Source organism: Eptesicus fuscus, chromosome 16 (assembly GCF_027574615.1).
Source record: "Eptesicus fuscus isolate TK198812 chromosome 16, DD_ASM_mEF_20220401, whole genome shotgun sequence".
NCBI lineage: Eukaryota > Metazoa > Chordata > Mammalia > Chiroptera > Vespertilionidae > Eptesicus > Eptesicus fuscus.
This window is the reverse complement of record NC_072488.1, coordinates 58,461,701-58,489,248: the sequence shown is the minus strand read 5'-3', so window position 1 is coordinate 58,489,248 and position 27,548 is coordinate 58,461,701. Positions and strand designations below refer to the sequence as shown.

The 27,548-nt window shown below is 53.7% G+C and overlaps 1 protein-coding gene across 1 annotated transcript; it reads left to right on the top strand.

The window, feature by feature from the left end:
* Positions 1 to 1,700: 1,700 nt before the first annotated feature.
* KCNIP3 (potassium voltage-gated channel interacting protein 3) lies at positions 1,701 to 21,598 on the top strand. Its single transcript, XM_008160574.3, has 8 exons — positions 1,701 to 1,852; positions 13,432 to 13,556; positions 14,022 to 14,091; positions 14,379 to 14,449; positions 19,376 to 19,483; positions 20,094 to 20,198; positions 20,752 to 20,814; positions 21,551 to 21,598. The coding sequence occupies exons 1-8, from the start codon at positions 1,750 to 1,752 to the stop codon at positions 21,596 to 21,598; spliced, it is 693 nt and encodes a 230-aa protein (XP_008158796.1). The 5' UTR covers positions 1,701 to 1,749.
* The last annotated feature ends 5,950 nt before the right edge of the window (positions 21,599 to 27,548 follow it).

The window sequence follows — 27,548 nt, the reverse complement described above, 5'->3', positions numbered from 1 at the left end:
CTTAGCCTCTCTGCTTACGCTGCCTTTGGCCATTGGAGACTCATTGCATCCCACTGAAAAGGAATTGAAAACTGTGTTCACGGTGCTTTAAAAATGTCTCCAACGACTCAGACTTTTAACCAGTGTTAAATCGTGAGGTTGAACTGCGCCGCCCAAAGTGAGGCTCCATGCAGCCTCCTCCCCTTCCGTTTCCACAGAAGCAGGCTGCACCTGTGTCCTCACCCTAACCCACCCTCTAGGTCCCGCTTTCCTCCTCTGCACGACAGGGGAAAAGAAATGCCTCCTGGGGGAGCCCTCAGGGTGACAGGTAACTCTAAAGACTTGGCTCCTGTCGCTAGCTCCAGGGGGCCCTCCGCGCACAGCTGCACTTTCCCACCCGGCGACCGAGCTCTGTGCTGGGACACAAGGACCCGCTCAGGATTGGTGATGATTGCATGAATGTGTTGCAGAGGTTCCATGGTGGGAGTTGCGATTGTTCAGGTGCCAGGTGCAAACAGGGTTCACGCTCACGGGCGTGGACCGGGTTCGGGTTTCCCTCCACTAGGGCACCGGGACGACAGAACTTGTCCGCAGCGCCACGCGCGCCTCGGTCCCTAAGCCCAGGATGGAGCGCAGCGCCCACTGGAGGAGCAGAGAGTAGCGGCTCCAGCCCCCTGAGTCCTGGAGTGTGGGCACTCCGGGGATCCCGGTTTCCGCCCTGCCACGCCCCTCCTCTCCCCTCCTTTTCTCCTTCCTTTCGGCCGCGTTTCTTTCCCACCCAGTGCCCTGGGCCGGAAAAAGGCAATCCACACACTAACTGCACTCTCCCGCCCGGCCCGTGCGGAGCGCTGGGCGTGCACTTAGCTCTTTCCCACAGTTGGAAAGGCAGGCAACAGGCCCGCCTGGAGGAGGCTGAGGCTCCGCAGCTAAGGCGGGACTTGAACTCAGCTTCGCGGACTCTGGTGCCAAAAGTCCACACGACCTCTTAAAGCCTCGAGCGCACCCGGGTTTCCAGAACGGAAGAATTTTGGAGACCGGGGTCAAGTTTAATCTCCGGCTGAGGGCTGGACTATGGAAAACACCGGGCCAGGGGGCTCCTGGATCCTTCGAAGGCCAACCCTGAGCGGCGGCGGCCAGCCTGCACACCCTCATCCCGGAGAGGGAAGCCTCGACTCCAGGGAGCGACGCTGCGCTCTCTTCTTCTCAGTCCCCTCCCCGCACGGGAGGGGAAATCACCCAGCCCGCGGCCTCCCGGGGCTGGCGGGGAAGCGGTGGCCAGGAGCCAGGCTCTGTCCGGGGCTGAACCTCTCGGGGCGGGGCCGCTTCCCCCCGCCCTTCCCGGCCCGCGGTGGGGGGGCCTTAGGGGACGCCTCCAGGGTGGTCGCCACGCCTAGGCCAATGAGCGTGCGGGGAGCCGCGATGGAGGCTGGGTGCCCAGGAGGGCCCGGGACCCTCGCATACCTGCTACCGCCCGGCTGGAGACGGGGCGAGAGGCGCGGCGCCTGTGCGGGGCATGGAGGCGCCTCTGGCCCGCGCCACCGCCGCGCCTCAAAGTTTGCCGACTGACTCGGAAAGTTGCGCCCCGGATCGGCCGCCGCGCTGCGTCGCATCTCCGGGCCGGCCCCAGCTCGCCGCCGCCGCCGCCCTGTGCGGGGCCCCGGCCCCGCAGACACCCGCAGCCCCGCCTGCTGGGGGCATGTGAGCCGCAGCCTCCCCCAGAGCCGGCGGGCCACACCGGCCCGGCGCCTCGGAGGCAGCGCGCGGGCCGCCATGGGCATCCAGGGCATGGAGCTGTGCGCCATGGCTGTGGTGGTGCTGCTGTTCATCGCCGTGCTCAAGCAGTTCGGCATCCTGGAGCCCATTTCCATGGAAGGTACCGTGTGGTCCCGGCCCCGCTGCCCTCGGCCAGGGCCGGCGTCCGTGGGGAGGGAGCCGCACGCGCTCCGGTCGGGCACGCCTAGCTCCGCCGCCCGGGCCGCCTCCCGGCTCCGGAGCGCTGGCCTGGGACTAAGGGGTCAGAGAGGTCTTGGGCCCGAGTGGCCTCCGAGGGAATGGAGCCGCGGTGCTTAAGGTGGGTGTGAGCGAGATGCCAGGTGGCACGGTGAGCCGCAGCCCTGGCCGTCTCAGGCCTCCCGGTCTGAGTCGTCCGCGGAGAGCGCAGCGGCTTAGGCCGCCCGGTGGCCGGAGGTGCAGCAGCGTGAAGACTGGAAGACCCTCCGCCCAGGGTGCTGGGCGGCGAGTAATATAAGGTCTCTGCTGTGCCTTCGGGCTGTCCCTTTCGCCCCTATCCAACATCAGGCAAAGCTCAGGCCCACGGGATCAGTAACCAAATCCTCAGGCGCCACATTTCTGTCCCAATAAAATATTAACGGAGGAGACAAACCTACTCTTAAATCAGACACTGCCGGCTCCCCAAGACCCCCGGCAGACGCCTGCTTCCCAGCCCTTGGTGCCTCCCTAACTACAGGCAGGTTGGGGGAGGAGCCCCTGCAGGGCACACCCATTCCGAAGGGGACCTTGACTCACCAGGGCTGTAACCTGTCCTCCTGCGGTACCAAGGAGGCAGTTGTACCCCTGGACTTCCGGGAAGGGGCCAGCTGGTCCTGTTCATGTCACCTGTGTTCCCCTGCTGTCCTCTCAGAAGAGGATGGACATCCACCTGCCTCAGCTCTCTGCTGACCTTGCCAGGGTCCAGCTCCAGGACTGAAACCCAGAGGCCCCGGGAGGGGAGGGAGGGAACCTGGCCCTGTCTCTGAACTGCCCGCAGCCCCTTGGGGATGCACCCCAACCCCTGCAAAGGGCTGCTGAGGGCAAAAGGGCACAGGGCCAGGAAGCCAGGCTTGACCTCCGTTCTGCCTTCTTTACCTGAAGTTCATGCCATGTGCCCTTCAAAACCCATCCCGCTCCATCACAGCTTTTCTAGGTGAGTTCGGGAGGCCCAGAGAGAAGAAACTTGCTCGGTTGGTCCTGAGAGCTATCACCTTAAACTTCGCACCTGGAGAGGAAACTTGTCCAAGCCAGGTCTGCACTTGGCTGGATGCTGACCCTGGCAGGGGTAGTCTGCCATGGGGAGCCTAGTGGGCGATGCAGGCACTGGGGCTGAGGTGGGGGGCTGAGCACTCCACACTGCTGTGGAACCCCGCTTCTTGCCAGGCACTAGCCTATCCTCTATTCTCTATCCTTTCCCAAAGGATAGGTGTGGGGGAGTCTCACCTCCCTCACCGGGTGGACCACGAAGGCTGTGCTCCCAGGGGCTGCTCTGGCAGATGGGCGGCCGTGGGACATCAGGGATGTAGGTGAAGGTGCTACGGGGCCTCTTGCTCACAGGTCTGGGGCAGACTGAAGTCAGCCGTTGTGATTCCTAAGGAGAATGGACTTCTACACAAGGTGGAGAGTATGCACAAGGCTACAGATGCTCTAGTCAATCCGCTAAAACACCCACCTCAGGCTCAAATGAGTTTCTTTCTGGTGTATTTGCCCACTTGTTCCCCTGAAGTTCTGGAGTCTGGATGCTGTGGGAGGAGCACAGCACCTCGGAGTCAGCCAGGTCTGAGCCGGGAGTCTGTCACCCACACATACTGGCCGTAAATCTCACTTAACCTTTCTGAGCCTCAGTTTGACCCTCTGTAAAGTGGGGCCAGTAATAATTCCTGCCCTATTTCGCTGTGGCTGACTTGTAACTGGTCAGTGGGGCTGTCGTGGCCCCAGAACTGTTCTTGGTGTGTGATAAATGCACACGCTTGGTGAACTATTGCTGCCGTCAGTAACAAGTAATACAGTGATGAGCTGTACTAACAGAAGTGATTCACTGCTGAAAACATCCCCTCACTCAGACAGACCCCTGCCTGCATCACAGGGAGAGGGTTGTATGTTTCCGATGCTCCTTGTTGATGGGGAGTGGGGCCTGGTAAGTGCCTGGAAGGGCCATTGGCCAGGCAGTGTCTAAGGGACTGTCAGATGGCCTGAGAGGAGCCCTAGCCCTTGGGCTCCAGCCTGGATGTGGGCTGGCATGAAGGGAAGGGAGCTGGTGCCCAAGTTCTCTCCAAGCCTATGTGCGCATGTGCGCGTACACACACACACACACACACACACACACACACACACACACAGTGGGATGTGTCTCTTGTCCTCTCTGAGCCTCCGTAGTGCTCATCTGAAAGAGACCAGAGTTATGAGGCCCCTGGGGATTGTTAGGAACTAATGGATCCGGGTTGTAGGGATGCAGGTTTCTAGAAATAGATGCAGAAGTCGAAAGGCCGTCCTCTCTCTGCCCTGGTCTCCTGTCAGTCTCTGTCTCTGGTGACCCTGTCAGGGGGCGTTCCAGCCTGGCGTGGTCACCAGCTTACTGGGTGACTTTGGGGTACTGTAATTTCCACATCTGTGGAATGAGGATAGTAATAGACTACTTCCCCCATCCACTTCAAAGAGGTGGGGTGAACAACCGCACTTTGCAAAATTAAAAGTGGAACTCAGCTCTAAGACACTTCCAGAAATGGGGCGTACCTTGTTCTCAAGACCAACAGAGCTCTAACTCAAGACTTTGTGTCCTCACCTGGAGCCCAAGGCTTGACTCTGGCTGCTTCTTATCTCAGTTCAGGTTTGCTAAGTTCTAGACTAATAGCTCTCGGCTGAGGGCAGTTGCCCCTCAGTGGACATTTGGTAATGTCTGGAGGCTCATTTGTGAGGCCGGAGTGTAGATGGGTGAAGAGAAAAGAGGAGGGAAGGGGAGCGTGGGGCATGCCCATAACAGACGGGTGCATGGCCTGGTCCACCACCACTGTTCCTCCAGCGCAGCCCCACCCCTCCATGGCTGCCTTCTTCCCACAGCACCCATGGGGGCCTGGCCTTGCCACGGTGACCTGGAGCCTGGAAGATCTGTGGCTACTCTTGGCTTGGGCCACTGTATTCCACCCACCCCCTCCTCCTCACCTCCCCCCAGCACCCTCTCCTACCAATGTTGGATTTGCTCGGGGCGTCCTGGGCTCTCTTGTCCCTGGCAGGGGCCGCCGCTCTTGGTACACTGCAAGTCCATCTGTGTACTTCGATCCCCGATAGAGTTTTCAGATTTGGGGTGCTGATGACAACGGCTAGCCAGCATCTAGTGAGTGCTCTCTCAGGCACTCTGTACATGTCAGCATTCTGTCCTCATTTTAGGCTCATTTCACAGATGAGGAGACTGAGGCTCAGGGAGAGGAACTGACTTGCCAAGGATACCCAACCAGAAAGTGGCAGAGCCAGGACCTTTCTGAACGCGGCACACTGCGTGCACGTGTCGGATTCTGCAAGGCTACGGGGGCCGGGTGTGCCCCAGCCTCTTACAGCACAGGTGTCAGGAGCTCAAAGTGGAAGCAGCTGCCTGGGTCCAAACCTAAAGTGGAAAGAGTCCCGCTCACAAGCCTTGTGAGGACCAACTGTGTGAATGTGAGCAAAGCTCAGGAAGCAGAGCGCGGCACAGAGGGAGCACATTGTAAGTGTCAGCTCCCATCGCTTCGGGCAGAAGTAACCTGGTCCAAAGGACCCCCAGGGTCACGCACCACTGACTGTGTCCAGATAAGCAACAGTGAGCCAGAGACTAGGGGGCGGGGCTTGCTCAAGCTCCCCTTCTCCCCCCACTCCCCACCCCTCACCCCTGGCCTATAGCAACGTCAAGCCTGGGGCTCTGGCCCACTTCCCTGCCAGCAGAGGCCAGAAACCACGCCGCCCAGCCCACCCCTCTCTTCCCTTCCCCCGGAGCCAGCCCAGCAGGCAGTAGCCTGGGCCAGTGGGGACCAGGTGCCCGCCTGGACCTTACGGAGGACGGGTGCGCACGGTGGTAAAGAGCCTGCCAAGTGCCTCCTCCTTGCCCACTAACTTCTAGCACAGTCAGTGGTGTGTGACCCTGCGGTCACTTGGGCTCGGTCATTTCTGCCAGAAGCGATGGGAGCTAACACACCCTGCTCCCTCAGAGCGGGGCACCGATTTCTGACCTCTGCATCTTAGCTCAGGGGGCTCCTTTCCCGGTGATGATCTGTTTAGACGTTCTTCTTTTGTCAGCTGTGGACACGACATTGTCTTCTCCCGTTCTGCTGAGTGTCTTTAACTGGCCTTGGTTGAACAGAAATCCTTCATTTTAATGGGATTGAATTTTTCCGTTTTTTCCTTTATGGTTTGAGCTTTTGACGTTTTCAGAAATCGTTTCCTACCATTTAGTTAGCAAATACATTTTATTTGAATTCTGCAGCTCACCTTTCATATTGGGGTCCTAGTTCATCTGGAGCCCACTTTTGCACGTGGCATAAAGGGATCCAGATTCATTTTCTGTATGTGGGGAGCCAGCTTTCTTAACTCCATCGACTACACAGTCTGACCTCTCCTCAGTCTCCTGCGAAGCCCCCTTTATGCCTCTTTTTCTGAGCTCCCTGGTCTGCTTGTGGGTTTGCTTGTTCTTGTACCAACCACACAATTTTTAATGCAGTGACTGCGCAGTGTGTAGTAGTATCTGATATGGAAAGCTCGCTCTGTACTCCTCTTTTCCAGAATTTAATGGACTTTTTATTCCTCATTCTACATTTCAGAGTAAATTTATCAAGGTCCTCAGAAAGGCCAACTAGATTTTTTATTAAGAGTGTGCTGAATTTACAGATTACTTTGGGGAGAGATGAAATCTTTATAATATTATATGGTCCTATCTAAAATGGAATGTCTCATGTCTTCAGATATCTGTCTAGGCAGAGGTCCTTTGAGTTTTGATTAATGCTTAGGTACTTTTTAGTTTTATTGATATTACGAATGTTACCTTTTTATTATATTTTCTAAGTGGTTATTACTGGCGTAGAAAATTGTTACTGGTTTTTATAAATTAATTTTGCATCTGGCAACCTTACCAAATTCTCATGTATATTGATTCTTTTGGTCCCTGGGGGCCCTATTATTGACAAGTAATGTTAGTTTTTTCTTTACTTCCTAACTCTCACATCGTTTATTTCTTTTTTGAAATTTTTGTAGAGCGTTGGTAGGACATCAATTAGTGACGATTAAGGCCAACCTTGTGATGGTGGCCCAGATCTTAAAGAGAATGTGTCTTAACCTTTGCCATTAAATCTAATGGCCAGTAGATAAATATGTGATTTGCAAATGAAAGCTGCATTGAGTTAAGGCAGTTCTCTTGAATTCCTAGTTTGGTAAGAGTTTTTGTTTGCTTTAATTATAAACAGATGCTGATATTTATCAGTGCCTTTTTGGATTTTCAAGGATTTTCCCTCCTTATTCTCTTACAGATAAAATCTTCTTGATCAGGTTGCACTTTTACTTTTTGAAAATACTGTTGGATTAAGTTGGCTTAACATCTAAGTTGGTTTCATCTTTGCTCAGAAGTGAAATGAACATATAATTTTTTTGGTTTTTCAGCTTTATTGAGATATAATTGACATATAACATTGCATAAATTTAAGGTCTACTTGTATGCATAGATGCATAACCCAGCAACACAGACAATAGGGTGCTAAAGACTTGGGGTGGAGGGCAGGGGGTGAACTGAAGAGGTCAATGGGGGGAAAAAAGAACATATGTAATACTTTCAACAATAAAGATTTATTTAAAAAAAAGAAAATCCTATCTAATAAAGAGGGAATATGCTAATTGACCCTCACACCATCACAAAGATGGTGGTGCCCACAGCCAATAAAGAGGGAATATGATAGTTGACTGCCCCACCCTCAAAGATGGAGGCGCCCACAGCCAATAAGGAGGGAATATGCTAATTGACTGCCTCACCCTCAAAGATGGTGGCGCCCACAGCCAATAAGAAGGGAATATGCTAATTGACTGCCTTACCCTCAAAGATGGCGGCACCCACAGCCACAAGACAGCAGTGCCCAGTCCCCTCAGCCCTGCCAGGGCGGCAGGCACAGCAAGGCCGGACCTGCCTCGGGCAGGCCCGGCCACTTCATGCGCCTGCCTCCAGAGTCCCCCATTCCCCTCAACCCCCCAGCTGCCCAGGGCTGGCCCAAGGTGCAGGCAAGCCTTGGATGGCAGCTGCCCAGCCACCCAGGGATGCCTGAGGCTCAGATAACCAGGGCCAGCAGAGGCTTGCGCTGCCGGCAGTGGCAGCAGCAGAGGTGTGATGGGACATCGCCTTCCCCTGATCGCCAGGTTGCCTCCCGCCCCTGAGGGCTCCCGGACTGTGAGAGGGGGCAGGCCAGGCTGAGGGAACCCCCCTCCAGTGCATGAATTTTCATGCACCAGGCCTCTAGTAATACAATAATTAATAAAGAGTAGGTTTTGAATAATACAATAATAAGTAAATAAATAATAATACAAAAATAAACTGTGTTTCATGAACTCACCACTGAAAACCTACTTTTTGCCCACCCCTGGATATCTATATCCAGGATTTTTGTTTTATTTTATTTTTTGGCCTTTGAGGAAGAGGATTAGGTTACTTAGGCTCTTTAGTTCATGGGACAGTGTCAGTCTTGACTCATTTAAAACCTCTCTCTTTCCCTTTCCCTTTTATTCCCCCATTTCTTCCTCCCCTGGAGCTGTTATTCTAATTTTTATTTTTTTATAAATTACATATAGTGCCATTTGCCTGCTTGGGTGCCCCAGCCTATGAGTTGTTTGTTTGTTTGTTTGGTGTGTTTTTTTTAACAGCACAAGTTTATTTTCTCATGCATATGCAGACTAGAAATCAGAGGTCAAGATGCCATCAGGTTTGGTTCCTTCTGAGGCTCTCTCCCAGGCTTGCAGACGGCCGCCTTCTCACTGTGTCCTCGTGTGGTCTTTCCTCTGTGCATGCATGTGTCTGGTGTGTCCCAGTTCTGTGAATTTTGGCAAATGCATAGTCATGTTACCACCATCAAGCTATAGAACAAGCCCATCACCATAAACAATTCCCTCATCTTGTAGTCAGCTCATCTCTTGCTCCCAGCCCCTTCTCTATAATTTTATATTTTCCAAAATGTCGTATGATTGGCATCTTACATTAGGTAGCCTCTTGAGTCTGATTCTTTAACTTACCAATGCATTTCAGATTTGCCCCTGTTGTGTGGCTATCAATAGTTTGCTCACATTCATTGCCGAGGAGTATTCCACTGTGTGGATGTGACACGGTTCGGTTATCCATTCACTGGTCCAAGGGCATTTGGGTTATCTTCAGCTTTTGACGACTGTGAATTAAGTTGCTGTAGATATGTACATAAGTTATTGTGGAAATATAATAGGTTTAATTTCATTTGGGTAAATAACCGGCAGTGGGATTTCTGGGTCATGGGGGATGTGTATGTTTAAGAAACTGCCACACTGATTTCCAGAAGGTCAGCACCATTGCCATTCCTATCAACAGCATGTAACAGATCCCGAGTCCCCACTCTTAACATCGCTTGATGTTGTCAACATTTGTTAGTTAAGTGATTCTAATATATTGTTACGGTTTTAATTTGGATTTCCCTCATTGCAAATGATGTTAAATACCTTTATTTGTACTTACTTGTCATCTGTAGATCCTCTTGGGTAAAGTGTTTGACAAGTCCTTTGCCCATTTATTAATTCTGCTGGGTTTTAAGAGTTATTTATAAATTCTGTCAGATATGTGATTTGCAAATATTTTTTCAGTCTGTAGTTTATCTTTTTATTTAGCAGTCTGTCTTATGGAGCAAACGTTTTACTTTTTTATTAAAAAGTGCAGTTTATCAAATTTTTCTTTTATGATTTTGCTGTTGATGTCATGTCTAAGAACTCTTTGCCTAAACCCAGGCCATGAAGATTTTCTTCCATGTTATTTTTCCAGAAGTGTTATAGTTATATGTCTTACATTTAAATCTGTGCTTCATTTTGAGTTAATTTTTGTATAAGATATAATGTTTAGTCAAAGTCAATTTTTTGGTAATGGATGTCCAATTTTCTAGTACCATCTATTAAAAAATTATTCTTTATCTACTGCACATTGGTCAAAAATCAGCTGGTTATATTTGTGTGGATCTATTTCTGGGTTATCTGTTTAATTGCATTGATCTGTGTGTCTGTCTCACCTCAAACACCAAACAGTGTTGGTTATTGTAGCTGTATAATAAGTCTTAAAATCAGATAGACTGATTTCCCCTTGATTCTTTTTCAAAACTGTTTTAGCTATTCTGTTTCCTTTGCCCTATAATTTTAGCATTATTGTGTGTACATCTAAAAAAAATCTTCCCAGGATTTTTATTGGAATTCTGTTAAATCTGTAGATAATTTTGGAAATAACTGACATCTTTATGATATTGGGTTTTTCAATCTATGAACATGGTAGACTCTTCACTTATTTCAGTCTTCTGTGGTTTCTTTCATCAGCATTTTGTAGTGTTCAGCATTCAGATTATGTGCATGTTTTGTTAGATTTATACCTATGTATTTCATTTGTGGGGCAAGCAATTGCAAATAGTATTGTTTTTAAATTTTTGTTTCCAATTGTGTATTGCTGGTCTATAGAAATGTGACTGATTTTGTGTGTTAACTTTGTATCTTGTGACCTTGCTAAGCCCACTTATTAGAGGGTTTTTTTGTATGTTATTTGGGATTAGTTACATAAATAATCATGTCATCTGAAAATAAGGATAGTTTGTTTTTTTCTTTCTAATCTAATCCTTGCTTTCTTCTTTTCTTTTTTCTTTTCTTCCTCCTTCCCCACCCAACACCTTTTGCATTGATTAGGACTTTTATCATGATGTTGGATAGGAGAGGAGAGAGCAGATATTCTTGCCTGTTCTTAACCTTAGGGGGAAGCTTACTTATTTAGAAATGTTCCTCTTTACTAAAATAGGTATTTAATGCTTTAAATTTCACTCTAAGTAATTTATCTGCATACCACAAGTTTTGATGTTATCTTTATTTTCTTGCTGATCTTGATTTTTATTTGATACCATTTTCCTTCATCCTGAAGTATTTCTTTTAGCATTTCTTGTAATGCAATTCTGCTGACAACAAACTCCCTAGCATTCATTTACTGCAAGCATGTCAAACTCCCGGCCCAAGGGCCGCATGCGGCCCACAATGAATATTTTTGTGGCCCAGCCAATATAACGGTATGTAAGAAACGTTTTAATAAAAATTTTGTAACTTAATTTTTACAATATCCTTTCATACATAATTATTAATAACGAACCACAACGTTCACTAATGACTGATTACTATAATTGTGTTGCATTCATTTCCTTTATGCACAGGTGCACCATTTCTCTCCACTAATACTAGCAGCAAATATTTTAGCAGTCGATTGCCACGTCATTAGTCTTGGACTGACTTGTTTGGTGTGTGCAACAGGAAATATTTCACTTTCGTAGAATAAGAAAAATAGGTTTATTTGCATTACACTTATTAATTTGTGCAGTTATCTAGTGTCTGGTAAGTTAATGTTCAAGAAAAAATATTAATTTTTATTAAAATGTTCTATTTTATGTTAACAATGACTCACTTATTTCAACCATTTGTATTCAGCATGTCTCTATCAAAATAAACCTACATTTCTATGGAAATTGAAGCTTTTGTTTTTCCATAGAAACCTACATTTCTATATAAATTGAAGCTTTTAAACCTTGTTTATTTGGCCTGTGTTAGCCTTTGAGTTTGACATGCTTTATTTACTGGAAAATGCCTGTACTTCACCTTCTTTTTTGAAGGATATTATCAATGGATATAAAATTCTAGGTTATCATATTTTTTCTTTCATCAATGTGAAGTGTTGCTCCATTGTCTCTTGGTCTACATAATTTCTTGTGAGAAGTTAGGTGTTTTTCTTATTGTTCTTCTTTCTTAGAGTCTTCCTTTCCCCACTGGATTCTTTTAAAATTGCCTCTTTATTTTTGGTTTTCTTCAGCTTGACCATGCTGTTCCTACATGTGTTTGTCTTTTTCTTTTTCACTGAGTTTCTTGGATTTGTGTATTGAGGTATACCTCATATTGTGGTTCCCCATCCTGTCTTTGACAAACTCTTGGGATGCCTCCAGCTCCCCTTAAAAAATACAGTTGCCATGAGCATCCTTCCACATGTTCCCTTAGCTGGGTACAATTTTATTTGGGCTGTTAGAACCCAGAGTAGAATTGCTGGCTTGCAAGGTTTGCCTAGCTCCCAGCCCCTGTCCTTGGGATGCCTCCAGCTCCCCTTAAAAAATACAGTTGCAATGAGCATCCTTCCACATGTTCCCTTAGCTGGGTACGATTTTATTTGGAATCTTAGAACCCAGAGTAGAATTGCTGGCTTGCAAGGTTTGCCTATACTAAACTTGACTGAGGATTGCCAGATGTCCATATGATGATAGGATGATTCTCAAGCGAGGAAAGAATAATGGTGAGGAGAGCAGAAAGAGTGGGGAGAATTTCTGGAGGTACTGGCAGTTCAAAGAGAGGAAGGTATGAAACAGCTGTCTTGGAGACTGGGAGTGTGCATGACCAAGGCAACAGAGCCCACATGCTGGGCAGTTTGCAGGCTGCTCTTGGGTTAGTGAGAGTGGGCAGTGCTTCTGGGAGAGGTCGGGCATGGAGCAGATGCAGCACAGGGTTCCAAAGGCTCAGGTTAGCAGTACTCCATGCCTGGCACTGTTCTGGGCTCTGTGGGCCCAGAGCGGGCAGTGCCAAGGGGCTACTGACCACCACAGACTCATCATTCTGTGGGTGCCTGGGGAGGCAGGGCTGGTGACAGTGTGGTGGTAAGGTCTGTAATTATGTGATCAGGTTGCTCAGCAGGTGTAGGTACTCAGTGCTTCTCTGTCTGTAGCTCTATTTTATATTATAAAAGTGATGCATACCACACCAAGAAAATTTAGGAAAAGGTAAAAAACAAAAGATAAATAAAAAAGTAGATCGTCTGAAATCCATGCTCTCCCCACACTGCCGAGAGGCAGCTACAATTAGTTAACATTTGGATGTCTTATTATTAAAGAAAAGCACTGTCCCTGCCCAATGGGCCTTTGAGATCTGACCTCATGTCCAAATGTGAGTAAGTCCCCCCACCAAATGTAGCCAAGCAGCAGTGTGGTAGCTGAATGGGCCATGAGGGTCCTCTCCCCATTCCTGGCAGAAGTCAGGGAGGCCTGCATGGAGGGGGTGGCCATGAATTGGGTCTTGAAGGTTGAGGGTCCCTTGAGCCTGTCTTGCTGTCTTCATCACTCCTGTCTCCCCTTGTTCGGTGTCTTTCAAGGGCAGAACTAGCTCCCAGCCCCTGTCCTGCTGTGTGGCTAATAGGGTGGTCAGGCTGCAGGTGAGACGAGTAGGGACGGCCCACTGTGTGTGAGGACAGGGGGCACCGTGGCCTGAGCATGCTGCTCCACTATAGCCCCTCCATTTGTGCAGTGTGAAGCCTGTGTATGCACAATAGTCATGCAAGGGGAGTCCCTCCACCCCCGACATCAGCCCCTGGCCTGGCACCCACTCCCTAGCAAGAAGGAGAATGGGGGGGCGGGGGGAGTACATGTTCCACCCTCCTGGGTCTGTGTGCCCCTCCAGATAGCAGCGACAGTGAGCTGGAGCTGTCCATGGTGCGCCACCAGCCAGAGGGGCTGGAGCAGCTGCAGGCACAGACCAAGTTCACCAAGATGGAGCTGCAGTCCCTCTATAGGGGCTTCAAGAATGTGAGTGATCCCCACCCCTCAGGAGAGGCCCTGACCCACCCAACCCTTTTACCCTTGCCTCCAGGAAGGGGAGTTCTGGCTCAGGCAGGCCTTCTAGAAACTTCCATGGAACAGCAAATATCCTGGGGCCTTGATGAGGCTCATGTTCTGTGGGAGACCAGTCTGGGGAGTGTGTGGACCAAGCCCCCGAGTCAGTGTTCTGAAGGCCCCGGGCTCCTTTCTGCGTGTCTATGTGCTGGCACAAGGGAAGGGTGTACGAGGGACCAGATTGGCCCAAGGGGACCAGCCACCCCCCACCACACACACACACACCTACCTACCCCTCCTGCCTCGCCCCCCAACCACCAGGCTCTCCTGGGGGCTCAGTGGAGCCCAGCAGTGCCTTGGACAGTAGGCGCCTTCAGAGGGAGGAGTCAGGGTGGGGCTGGGGTGGCCGAGGCTGCTGAGGGTGACTTACTGCTGCAGGAGTGTCCCTCGGGCCTGGTGGATGAAGACACCTTCAAACTCATTTACGCACAGTTCTTCCCTCAGGGAGGTGAGTCTGAGGCCAGACCCCTGCTCCCGCTTCTCCCAAAGCCCCCACTTTGTCCCTGTGGCAGTTCTGCAGAGGGCGGGCGTCCCTTTATGGGGAGGGGACCCTCACCTCCACCTCTATGCTCCCCACCACCACTTGCTTCCTGGAGGCCTGATGTTGCCTCTATCCCATTGGAAGGGGGTACCCCAGCTCAGGACACAGGTGGACCCCCAGTGGGGCTGCCTGAGGTGGGGGCTTGGCTGCCAGGAGGCCCCCCTCGCCCCAGCCAGTGCCCTTGTCTCCTCCAGATGCCACCACCTACGCGCACTTCCTCTTCAATGCCTTCGACGCTGACGGGAACGGGGCCATCTGCTTCGAGGTAGGTCTCTGCTGTACCCTCCCACGTCCCCTGTGGCATGCCAGGCGTCCCTCTGTCCTGGTTCACACCCTCGGGCTCTCTAGAGGGTCAGGCCTGATCCTGGTGTACATGGACCCACGTGTGCCCTGGGGAACAGGTGGACTGTGTTTGGCTGGCCCGGCCTAACTGTGAAGTCAGTAGAATTTGGTTTTGCTGTCTGGCCATCATATTCCCAGCCTTGTCTTCCAGTCCAGCCCAGGGAGCCACTGGGGCACCCTGAGGTGGCAGTGACCAGGGTGAGTTTGCAGAGGAGAAAGGGACGAGGCCCCACTGAGAGATCTGTGCCGACAGCTGGCTGCAGGCCTCAGCCCCAGAATTCCCCTCCTTTGTCAGAAACAGACAGAGCCCCTGGCCTGAGCAGTCTCCTGCCATCCCAGCCTGGTGTCTCCGCTGTCAGGAAGGGGAGCCTGCCCCCCCACAGTGTCCCCAGCAGGGCCTCGCCTGGCTCTGTGTGGGCGGCCATGGGTCCCACCCAGGCCAGGCCACAAGATCATTTGAAGGAGGCATCTCTGTGGAGCCCAGGCCCCTAAAAATAGCTGCAGGTGAAAAGCTGAAACCTCTTTGGGGAGGAAACCCATGCTGAGAGCCAGGCGTGATCGATAACCACTCGGCCAAGGGCGGTGACAGGAAAGCCTCCGGACCAGCCGAGGGCTGGGGGTAGGGGGTGAGTGGCGGGGGGGGGGGGGGGGGAGGCTAATAGTAGCTCTGACATCGCATCCTAACGTTGCTGCATTCCTCTCTGTGCCCCCCCGCCCCCCAGTGCTGCACTGACACCGCCTGGGTGACCACAGGGCCCGCCCCTCGGCACACTCTCAGGGCTCCTGTGCGTGTGTGCATGTGCAGTGTTCCCAGCTCCTTCCCTGTTCTCCGTGAACCTGCACACAGTACAGACCCTGTCAGCACAGAGGGGGAGACAGCAGGGAAAACTCACTGTCCCCGGGCCCCGCCCTGTGACCAGTTTCTGCAGATCCTTCTAGAGGCTCCTGAGATGCCTGGGAAGGGGGTGTGGGAAGGGTGCTGGTGTGAGGGACACACCAGGGCGTTGTGGTGGTTTCTCTTGTTCTGAAATCAGAGGCTCAGACTGCTCAGCAGGGCCCCTCTGTGCCCCGGGGGCCGGGGAGGGGGGCGTGCCAGGAAGGCCCAGATTCCTCTCCTGTGGCCATCACTCTCCATCCCCCGAGGGAGGGCTCTTTGGATACCATTAGGGTGGTGGTGGGTCTCTGGGGGCTGTATCAGTGGCTGAGTTGAGGGTGCTCGTGCCGAGGCCCCTCTGCCTGGCACCTCTCAGGCTGTCCCCTCCGGTGTCATCCGGCCTTCCACGTGCTTCTCTGCATGTGAGACAGCACCTCTGGGTCCCCAGGGTGTGTGTTCTCCATGACGACCTTTCCCCTGATCCTGGGGTCTGCTGTGGGGAGGCTTTTCCAGGAAGGGAGGAGGGCAGTGTCTCCCCAGGGACCGCCCACCAGCAGGGCTCCACGCTGGCTGGGATGACACCGGCCCCCACATGGCTCAGACCCAACGTGTTCTGGAAATGGAAACTCAGGTTCGTTTATGGGCATTTACAGGGATCCTGATGCTTTTGTATGTTCTTGAGAGACAAGACCCATGTTAATTAAAATGGATTGATATGGGAAAATATTATAACTTCCCTGCCCTCACCAAAGACTACCAGGAAATAGATGGGCAAGACCAGCAAACCTTAGCATGGAGCCGTGGTCCCACGTTCTCCCTCAGGGCCACCCTCCTGCTCTGGTCCTCCTGGGTCCCCCGGCTGTGCCAGAGGAGGGAGCCTGAGGCTGGCCTCCCCGCCTGGGCACAGACAGTGCTGCACGCAGATGCAATCCAGGGCCTTGCTCATCCACCTCACTCATCTGCAGGGCCGCCGCTCCCTTGGAGAGTTATGGCTGGCGTGTGTCTCAGGGCGGCTGTGGCTGCCTCTACCCTACCCCACTCCTTTTCCCTCCGAAGTGACCCGCTCCCAGTGACTGACCACACGGAGTGTGCCCTGAGCAACCAGGGAGAAGGCCTGCAACCTCAGTCACACCCCCAACCCCACCCCTGGCTGAGCTCCTGCCCTGTGCTCCACCCAGCACCCCTCGGGGGCATGCTGGATGTCTTAGTTTGGAGGCCTCTCTGCATCACTGTGTCGCTTATAGGAGCCCCTCAGCCCCCCGGGGCTCTGCCTCAGGGACAGCCACAGAGCAGGGCTGTGGATGTGATGGGCTTCTTATGCCTGGGATTTCAGGGCAAGGAGTCACAGAACTAGCGATGGCCCCACCCACTACTGTGCTGTGTGGGTTGGCAATTTAGAACTGGGAAGCTGGCTGGACTTGGGGTCATCTGTGTGTCACCGAGGATGGGCCAGTGGTCACAAGGCACATTGCCACCACTTCTGTCCTGGTACCATCGCTAATATATGACACACACGGAGGGACATTGAACAGGACATTCCTCAGGGTGGTTGACCACGAGGGCTTCCGCACCACAGACCCGGGTCTGTGAAGGCCAGAGGGGAGACAGCGGTGCCCCCGGGGCCCACGAGAGATGGGGCCCTGTATGGGATTCCAGGCCTTCACCTCCCACCAGGGAGCCTGTCAGACCCCAGAGGAGAGGGAGGGGCGTGAACTCCGATGCTTTGACTCTTCACTGCTGAGGAAACCGCCAGCAAGAGTCAGCGGTGCCCTCGACTCCAAGGACTGTCCGAGGTTTTCCTAGAGACACTTTCATTTTCTTCACCTAAATGCACACATGAGGTCAAGAGTCCCATAGATTACAGGTTATAGACCTTGGAAAACAGCAGCTAACGCTCCACATGCCCGAGAAGGCAGCCTCCTCTTTTAGCTGACTGTCACTGTTCTCGCAGCAGGACGCCTCCACTCCTCCTTCCTGACTGCGCATCTCAGACACGGCCTGCGGCCATCTGCCCTGTGGTGGGGGCGGGGCCTCCCAGGCACACACCTTTCCATCCCCAACTTCCCACAGAAGTACAGGATTCAGACTGGACAAGGACTCGTGGTTTACCTGATCGTGGGAGTTTGCGCCCAGTAAGCCTTGCAGTACATTGTGGCTCTCCTCTTCGCACACATCCTTACTCTGCCTGCCATTGGCAATTTCCCGAGTTTTCACTTGCCTGGGGTCTGGACCTCATCATTAACTCACCCCAAGTCCTTCTCCAGCCATCTGGACGGGCACCCCCCGGAGGACACGCCTCCCCAGCCTCTAGACTCCAGCATCCACTGGGGCTGGGCACCTCCTGGGGGTCTCGTCCCCTCTCGCCTGCTTCAGGGCTCCTGGTTCCTGGGTCCCATCACCCTCCTCCTGCCTACTTTACTCTTTGTTCTCACGGGCACGTCTTCCAGTAGCCATCTAGGAAGAAAGTATGTGGGCGGTAGACGTCTTGATTCCGTTCTCTTGTTTGACGTGTTGTGTGGGACCAGAGCCGTGGTGGGAAGCTGTGCTCCTTCGGGATGGTGGCCATCAGGCCACTGGCCTCCTCCCCCAAATGTTGCCCAGAAAGCAAAGCCTGTGACCCCCGGCCCTGTGGGCGGGGCTCGATTCTGCTTTTCTCTTTGGTTTTGTTTTTCTCTCTGGAAGCCTAGAGGTGCTCTTTGCACCCAGTTTTCTGAAATGGCATCGGGATACATGCCTGCAGGTGACCCTGCGGGCTGTTGGCAGGTGTGCGAGGCCTCAGCAGGCCCTGCACGGCACGGCCTTCCGTTGTGGGAGGTCTTCCCTTACTTCTCGCCCTTCATGCCTCGGGTCCTCCCTTCCTCCTGGCACTGCTGCTGTTCCTGCTCCGGGGCCTCTCTTTACCGCCATCTCTCCCCTATTTTCCAGCTCTGCCTCCTCCTCCCTCTCCGCTTCACGGAAGATTCCACGTGCTTCTCCAACCATTCTTCCGAGTATGTCATTTTGCTTTCTTATTTTTTTTTTATTTCCAAAAGCTTTTTCTTGTTCTTAGTTATTCCTCTTTTATAGCCTCCTGTTCTTATTTTAGGAATGTCAGATTTTTCAATCTCCAAATCCAAAAGTTTTTGTTTAGTTTTTTTCCTCCTGTAATAATTTTTGTTTCTTCCAAATCCATTTTCTCTCTTTCCCTTCGGCTTTCTCTTTTGTGACACAGGCTTCCTCAGATCCAGAAAGTATACAATTTGAGTGGGGACTAAGCCCCGTGGTGTACGGCCTGCCCCTCCACAGGCTGCCCCCTCCGCCTTCCTGGGACAGGCCTTCTCTGCCCCCCTTCTCTCAGGAAACCCCGGGAGGACCGCGGGCGGGAGGCTCAGCCTGCAGGCTTCCTGGGAGTGGAGGGAAAGGCTGGCGTCCCCCCAGCTGTGGTGACACAACAGTGGCCGTTTCCATGTGGAAGCCGTTGGAACATCTGTCTTGTCACATTAGTAATCAATGTCCATCACACTCAGAGGTTTGTCCTGGCCCAGAATTGAGCACTGTTAGCTTAGCTTTGGAAGCTGGAAGGTTTCAAGCACCCTGACATGCAGATCCTGGCAAACTACAGGGAGGGCGCCCCTTTATGAAAGAGTGCCTCCAGGTGTCCTCCATCAGAGCAATGCATTATGGTCTGAGACACCATATGTTTGAATGGCTTTACTTGAGATGATCAGTATCAGCCACCATGTCATTCCCACCACACACACACACACCCACACACACACACACACACACACACGCATACACTCGCACACATTTACACATATGCACACATATGCACACACACATGCACATGCGCACACAATGTCAGCCTCTTGGACCCCTGCCTGCTCTGTAATGGAAGTCCCTTACTCTAGAGCTGTGACTCAGTGGAAGCCACACAGCGAACTGGAAACAGAATCTGGAGTCAGATGGTCACCCCTCACCCTCCCTCCCTCCCAGGACTTTGTGGTTGGCCTCTCCATCCTCCTGCGAGGCACAGTCCAGGAGAAGCTCAAGTGGGCCTTCAACCTCTACGACATTAACAAGGATGGCTACATCACCAAAGAGGTACGGGGGACTGAGGCGTGGCCCGTCTGTCCTCCTGCCCCCACGGCTGCTGCCCAGGCTGTCCTGCCTCTCCCCCCTCCCCACCCAGAGACCAGGTGGGGGATAGCCGTCAGGGGCTTCTCCTCTCCTGGGCTCTGTCCTGGGCCCCTGAGTGCAGGGAGCATGGGGCTGTGTGCCCCTCACCACACATCTGGGTTCAGTTCTGCAAGTGTCCTAGGACCATCCCTTCTTACAGAAGGGCCTGGGGAGACACAGGTGGAGAAGCCTAGGGTGGGGCTGGCCTTGGCTCCCACCAATCAAGAGGAAACGGAGAGCCCTCACCACATGGGGCCACAGTTGGGTTCTTTTGGCCCAAACACTTTTTGTATATGAAATAGTAGCTATAGTCTCAAATTTTGGAGATAAAAAAATCTACCTCTGACTTTTCTTGAAGAGTCAGAGCTGTCACTGGGCAGAGCAGGGGCGGGGGCAGAGCAGGGGGGGGCCTCCAGCTGGCTCAGACCTGCCCTGGAGGGGTTCTCCACCCATGGGTGCAGCCCCCTCTCCTCTGGCCCTTGCACCCTCCCCCATCCTTGCAGCTGGACTCATGCCAGCCCCTCCGCCCCTCCAGGAGATGCTGGCCATCATGAAGTCCATCTATGACATGATGGGCCGGCACACCTACCCCCTCCTGCGGGAGGACGCGCCCCTGGAGCACGTGGAGAGGTTCTTCCAGGTGAGCGCTCCAGCCGGATGTGCGGCCAGAAGAGGAAGGGGCACCTGCTCAGGGCACCTGGGCGAGTCCCCCTGAGCCTCCCCCTCCCACAGGAGGGTAATGGGCATGCCCACTCAGCTGAACCTCGGCTCAGGGCCGGCTGGGCTCATAGATTCCAAGGCGGCTGACATCTTGGCCTTGTCCTGGTGCCTCCCAAGAGCTCCCCAGCTCCTCCAGGGAAACGGTCTGCAAGAGGAATGGGGTTGGGGTGACTTCTCTGTGTGTCCATGGGACACGTGGCCCTTTTGTGCCTTGGTTGCTCCATCTGTCCTACTTGCCTATCAAGGTGAATTCTGGGAATTGTAAGCTCAGGAGGCCGTCAGAAGCATCTGGGGCTGGAGGGCAGACTGGGGAGAGGTCAGCTGTGGGGTGCGAGGGGCTGAGGATCCAGTGTAGGGGACAGAGGGGATAGGTTAGGGTAGAGGAGGCCCAACCTCTGCCACGTCCTCAGGCCTGGGACAGGGACTGTCCCTGGGGAGACACAGACTCATCGAGGGTGTGGCTTGGGTTGCAGAAAATGGACCGGAATCAGGACGGGGTAGTGACCATTGATGAGTTCCTGGAGACCTGTCAGAAGGTAGGTGTCCTCTCCAGTTGAGAACACTTTGTGTCCTGCCCCAGCCAGTCTTCAGGCCACTCCCCACCCCCAAGCTCCACTTTCACTCTTTCATCTGAACCCCTCCCCCGGCTCCTGCCAGCCGCAGCCCACTTGGGCACGCCATAGCTCAGCCCTGCCCTTGCATGCTTTGAATTAGAGGGGGCAGATGTGGGGCCAACAGGGGGTGATGAGGCAGTGTGGCCCTTGGGCAGGGTCACGCTGGGGGACAGGCACCTGGAGCCTCCCAGTTTTGCTGACTCTCCTCTGCAGAGCACCCTTGGGGTCGGGGAGGCAGGGCATCAGACCTCTGCCACTTGCCTCGCTCCCAGAGTGACCTGTCCATGGCCCTCGGCCTCCGCTGGGTGAGCAGCCAGGGAGGTTTGTCCTTCAGTGAGTTAGCCGATCCCAGGGGTGACTTCTCTGTGTGTCCATGGGACACGTGGCCCTTTTGTGCCTTGGTTGCTCCATCTGTCCTACTTGCCTATCAGGGTGAATTCTGGGAATTGTAAGCCCAGGAGGCCGTTAGAAGCTGCAGTCAGGCCTTGGGGCTGAAGACAGGCTGGGCCTGACCAGCTCCTCCCAGCCCAGGGACACAGACAGAGCGGTCCCTGCAGAGGCCGGTCCCTGACCAGAATCTGCTCAAGGTGACCAGAGGTGGGCACGCCTGCCCTGTCCACCTGGGTCCGACCCAGCCTCTCGTCCCCTCTCCATGCAGGACGAGAACATCATGAGCTCCATGCAGCTGTTCGAGAACGTCATCTAGGACACATGGGGGATCCCCAAGTGGCCATCGTCACCACCTCAATCCTGCCAGGAACAGCTCCATGAGAAACTTTTTTCTAATATATTTGCAAAAAGTGAACAGTTTGCTACACACACACACACACACACACACACACACACACACACACGTGCGTGCACCATTCCTCTGGGCTAGGTGGGGGAGGGGTGCTGCATCTGGTTGGGAGCTGGGTCCAGGTGACATGAGCTACACCCCCAGCCAGCCCACCCCAGGCCAGCAGAGTGAGGCTGCCTGTGCAGTGGGCTGAGGGAAGAGCAGTGTCTACAGCCATTGGCTGCTGGGTGTGCGCAGGGAAGTGCTCAGCTCCCCTGCAAAGCAGGCTCGTCTCCAGAGTGAAGGCCCCTCCCTCCTGCTTCCCTTCTTTGCCACCACCCATGGGCCAGGCTCTGGTCTTCTTGTCTCCCAGCCATTCCTAGCCCACTGACCACACACCCAGCCCACTGACCACACTCCCAGAATGCACCTCACCGCAGAACCCTGAGGGACAGCCGGGGTAAAGGGTGTTCAGACTAGGATAGAAGTGATGGAGGCAGAGCCTGCTGCTTCCTGGAAAGGTTTCCTGGTGAGCTCTGCTGCGAGGATGAGGGGCCATCCCTGCTGTCCCTCCATCCCAGGAAGGGGGCCCTTTAAGCTCAGGGTTGGGTTTCCTGGTGGAGGATGTGAGGAGACTGTGCCGACCCCATGAGATGGGAGAAGCCCTCCCCTACTTGCCCAGGCCTGGCTCAGTGGGGACACAGTGGTGGCGCTGCCCCCACCCCTCAGGCTCTAAACTGTTTGCCCAAGTCATCGTAGGTTCCAAGAAGAGGCCATGTGGCTCAGGGACTGGCCGCCCAGGAGCCCGGGTGGCGATCCAGCCCAGGAAGGGCTTCTCGGTCCCTTGTCCCTCAGCCTCCGTCTCCCTTGGCCCAGCAGGTTGGTTGCGCTCCCCTCTGGTTGGGGTCCTGAAGCAGTGTTGGCACCCTCCACAGGGGCTCACCCCAACCCCATACAAAAAGCACAAGCACCCCCAGAGCTCAGGTGGAGCCCACGAGGAGCTGAAGACACTGCTTTTCCGAGACGAGGCCCCTCAGGTGGGCTGAGCCTGGGCCCGGGCGCCCTGACACGGGTGGCCCGCAGGTGGCCCAGGGAAGGAAGCGGGGGTCTGTTCTGTGACTCAGAGCAGTCGGGGCTCAAGCCCGTCCCCAGCCCAGCTCACCAACATTCAAAAGCACAAACCCTGGACTCTGCTTGGCTGGGTTCTGCTCTGGGATGGGGCCAATGTCCGCCTGAGGCCAGAGACAGCAGCAAGGGCTGGGGCCTGAAGTTGGTGGGAGGCCCACAGGGGGCTCCAGGACACACAGAGAGATGACTGCTCCTGCCTGCCCAGGCAGCAGGGACTTCCGAGGAACATTCCCAAACATACATTCCATCGGCTCCCATCCCGCCTCTGCTCGGCCTGGCCCAGGGTGAGCAGGGCCTTCAAGAAAGGGTGGGATGGCGGAGGTCATGGAGACTGGTCTGGTTCGGCCATGGGGACTCCTGGGCACCCACAGGTGGGCCTCCCCTTGGAGTTGCACTGACACCCCATCTCCAGTCTGACTGGGGGTCCCTCTCTTCCTCCAGGAGGCATCAGCTTTCCCTGGCTCAGGGATCTTCTCCCCCCACCCCCAGCCCAGTCCCCCATCTGGAATAGCTCTGCTTCTCAGGGGCCAGGTCATAGGAGAGGGTCACACCATCCCCCTGCCCCCCGTGGCCTCGGCCAGACTGGCTGCCGTCCAGCCAGGAGAGGCCTGTCTCCCACGCTGGGACGAGGACTGGCCGCATGTCTGCATGGCAGAAGCGTCTCCCCTGGGCACACCTGGGAGGGTGGCTCCTGTTCTCAGCACCCACCAACATCAGTCCTGTATATTTTAATAAAATAAACTTGACAAAGGAGTGGGACTCACCTTGACTTATCCTGTGAGTTTTGGTCCAGCCCCTCCCACCTCTGCTCTCATCCCTGGCTCCTGCCCAGTGCTATGCTGGTGAGTGTTTAACAGGCCCCAAATGGCAGCATGAGCCAGTTTCTACGCTGGATTTCAAGCTCCCGATATGATGTCCCTGGAGGGCGCAGTTGGGAGCCTTTATGAGAAATGCCAGCCTGCAACCCTCACACAGCCAGCGGGCAGGGTACCTTCTGGAGGTGCCATTTATATCTTGTCCCCAGATCACTTTTCTCTTCCAGTTCCAGGATGTCATTTCTGCATGTCCCCTGGGCTGGAGGCCACAGGACACAGCAGAAACAGAATTGGCCTGAAGATGTCTTCCTTTCCTGTAAACTCAGGAAGGGTTATGCCAAGGGAGGGACAAGAAATGAAAACCTGGGGAAGGAGTGAAAAGGGGTCCCTAACTTGGAGATAGAGAAGAGGTGGGTTCTGGGGGTATTGGTAGTGCTTCAAGGGCCAGATCCAAGGCCATGTGACATCATCACAGCGACGAGACCAAGCCTCTCTGGGTAATCAGCTTTGCCTGATGAGCGTCTCAGCAGGAGCTAGGAGGGAAGATGAGAGGACCCCCTACCACCACACCCCCCGAAAGTTCCACCCCACCTGAAACCGAGGGCCTTGGCACACTCCTGGCAAGGGAGCCGCCTGACTGCTGTTGGGGATGGGATGGCCTGCATTTGCCATTGGCTGGCCACTATGTGGAGCCCATTCACCCTGGTCACAGCCTGATGGGAGGATGGGGAAGCCGAGCTGAAAGGTGTTAAGACCTCTCAGCCATTAAAGAATAGAGTCAGGACAGTGACTCCAAGCTGGGTGTAAGCACTGAAATATCCCATTCACGATGGGACAAAGAGCTCAAAATAGGGAAAGCCCATCCATCATCCATCCACCATCCATCCACCATCTACCTACCATCCACCCACCATCCATCCACCATCCATCCATCTTCCACCATCCATCCATCCATCCATCCACCCGCCATCCATCCATCATCCATCCACCACCCATCCACCATCCATCATTCATCCACCATCCATCCACCATCCATCCATCATCCACCATCCATCCATCATCCATCCATCATCCATCCACCATCCATCCATCCACCCACAATCCATCCATCTACCAACCACCATCCATCCACCATCTACCTACCATCCATCCGCCATCCATCCATCACCCACCCATCCATCCATCATCCATCTATCCATCCATCCATCCATCCATCCACCATCCATCCATCCACCAACCACCATCCATCCATCCACCATCTACCTATCATCCATCCATCCATCATCCATCCATCATCCATCCATCAATTTGTGCATCTACTCAGCACTTTCCTGTTCCTGACACTCAGTGCAGAGGGGATGGCTGGCTGTGTCCTCTGTGAGGCTATGATGGCAGTGAGGAGTCTAGAAGGACCCCTGGGAAATCAGTCATGGAGATAGGATTAGGGGAAAATTATAGGACCTTGTCAACTATAAATAAAGAGGTAAAAATCAAAATATTAGTCATCATTTCAATAATGTACATATACATGATAAATGTAACATATCGCATATTTGGGTTTATCCAATAAATGCAAGGTTTAACATTAAAATAAAAAGAAATGGGCTCTTGGCCTAGCCGATTTTGCTTGGTGTTGAGAGCATCAGCCCATGGACTGAGGGTCTAAGGTTCAATTCCGGTCTAGGGCACGTACAGCCCCAGTCAGGGCTTATGCAGGAGGCAACCAGTTGATGCATCTCTCTCACATTGATGTTTTTCTCTCTCTGTCTCTCCCCGTCCCTTCCAATTTCTCTAAAAACCAATGGAAAAAATATCCTCGGGTGAGGATGAAAAAAATACAGGCTCATTAGTTTCCAATAATATGGAGTATTCAAAAATCTAGATTCTAGATTACTCTTTCCACTGAAAACAACACAAATTCTGGTTTCACCTGGGTCAGCGACAATCACATGGACTGTCTGAACCAGCTGGTCGTAAAGGGAACATGCAGAGGCCAGCTGCCTGCAGAGTGAGCTCAGCCAGGTTCTGAGATTGGAGAGGAGAGTGGGATATAGGTGGGGCCCAAACTGCACAGGGAGGTGACTATGGCCAGTCCCAGAGCCAGCATGACCAGCAGTTATCCTGTGCCCACATAAGGCCAAGATGAGGGCGTCTGGAAGAAACTCTCTACCATCTCACTCAAACCCTGCCCACTTACATGGGGAAATTGCATAAATCTCCAAGAGAGGATAAAGGCCGAATTAGACCTTGTCCAGAGCTGAGAGGTCCTGTAATGGGAGTGGGCCTGATAGGAGGCCTGGGATGTGCCTGGAATATACTCAGGTTCATTCTGAGAAGGCACTACATGCAGCCCTCTCTTGGGTGGTGGTGGAGGCCATGCAACCCACAAACTCCCCCCGATGGCTCCCCTGACTGCCCAGGGCCATCAGTGCTAGAACTGGGCTCCCTGCTGTCTGCTGGGTGCCTTTTGTTTCTGTCTATTCCTGACCAGGAATCCCCAGCATCCTCTAACTCACCCTGCCCTACCCATCTTTGCTCTCACAACTGGACTCAGGCCCAGGGCCCCTCAGCTCAGCTCTCTGGGCTGGCTTTGAAAATTCCCAAACTGTCTTTTGGATGAAGAATCTTTTGGATGCATACCCCACCCCTCGGCCCGAGATGGCCCATCCATTGCCCCGGCAGTAAAGGCCTCAGGAGCGTCTCATGCAGTCTCATGTGTGTGCTGAGGAAGGCCAGCTGATTGGACACCAGCCTGCTGCCTCTCTAGCATTCCCCTCCTCTGGCAGTAGCCCCCAGTCTCCCTGGGGATCCCTCCCTCTCTCTATCCAGAAAGTCGGGGACCCTAACTCCAAGGCCAGCCCTCAGCCCGTTGGTACATGTCTTCCCTGCTCAGAGTGGTTGGTTGAGGGTGGGCACCTGGAGCCAAGGGGGACAAGGGAAATCCAAGCCGGGAATGCTGGGAAAGGCTCTGCTCCTCACCATCTGAAGCTTCAGGGGCCTGAGTCGTGGGGCTGGAGCTGCCATTTGGGAACTGGAGGAGCCAGGGAATGAAGCCAGAGCAGAAGAAGGGTAAGCTGGCTGAGGGATGGAGACAGAGAAAGCAAGGGGGAGGGGGCAGGGTTCAGCCCTTGAGCTCAAAATCAAACTATACCTTAAGCAAGCCCCTCCCAATCTCAGATTTGTCACCATGTGAGCCGCTCATAGGTTCCCCACCCCCAACACTCCATCCTAAGCTGGCTTAACATTTCTCATCTGCTACAGCCCTTAATGTCAAGCTCAGCCGTGGGGTGGAACATGCTTTCCAGATGTCAGTGAGCCCTGAGGGAAGGGGGTCAGGACAACATACCCAGCTGTCTCCCTGCCAGACTGTGGGCTCTTGCCAGCAGAAGCCCTGGTGTTCACCCGTGGGGGCCCCAGAAGGGCCCTGCGGCGAAACATGGGGAGGGAGTGGCCAGTGATGCTGCTGCACCGAAGGTTACAGGGAAGGAGCCGCTGCCGTGGAGCAGACAGCCCAGGTGAGCTTGCTGGGTCAGGGACCAGCTCAGGAGGCACCAGGGTCAAAGTCTGTTTGAAACACGTGGCCTGCACTGTAGGGCACCTCCTTCTGGAGCACCCACCCCTACACCACCCAGCCCAGCTCTCTTCCACCCACTTTCCTGTCCTGAGCAATTCTGGCTGAATCCCATTCCTTGGAGTTTCACTAACGAAACCAGGCAGTGCTGTCCCCGTTTTGAAAAATCACCAAATACAGGAAGACATCCAGAAACTAAAAATAAGGCCCCAGAGAGCAGGCCATCAGTCAGTCCCAGACCGCCACTGCCAGCTAGCGGCCCGCCAAGTAAGACTGCGACAGCCCCCAGGCTCTAGGAGCGGAGAACCCATTTCTCTGTTTTGTTTCTCCAAGGGGAGCAGGCCGCGCTCTTCCAGCTCTGCCG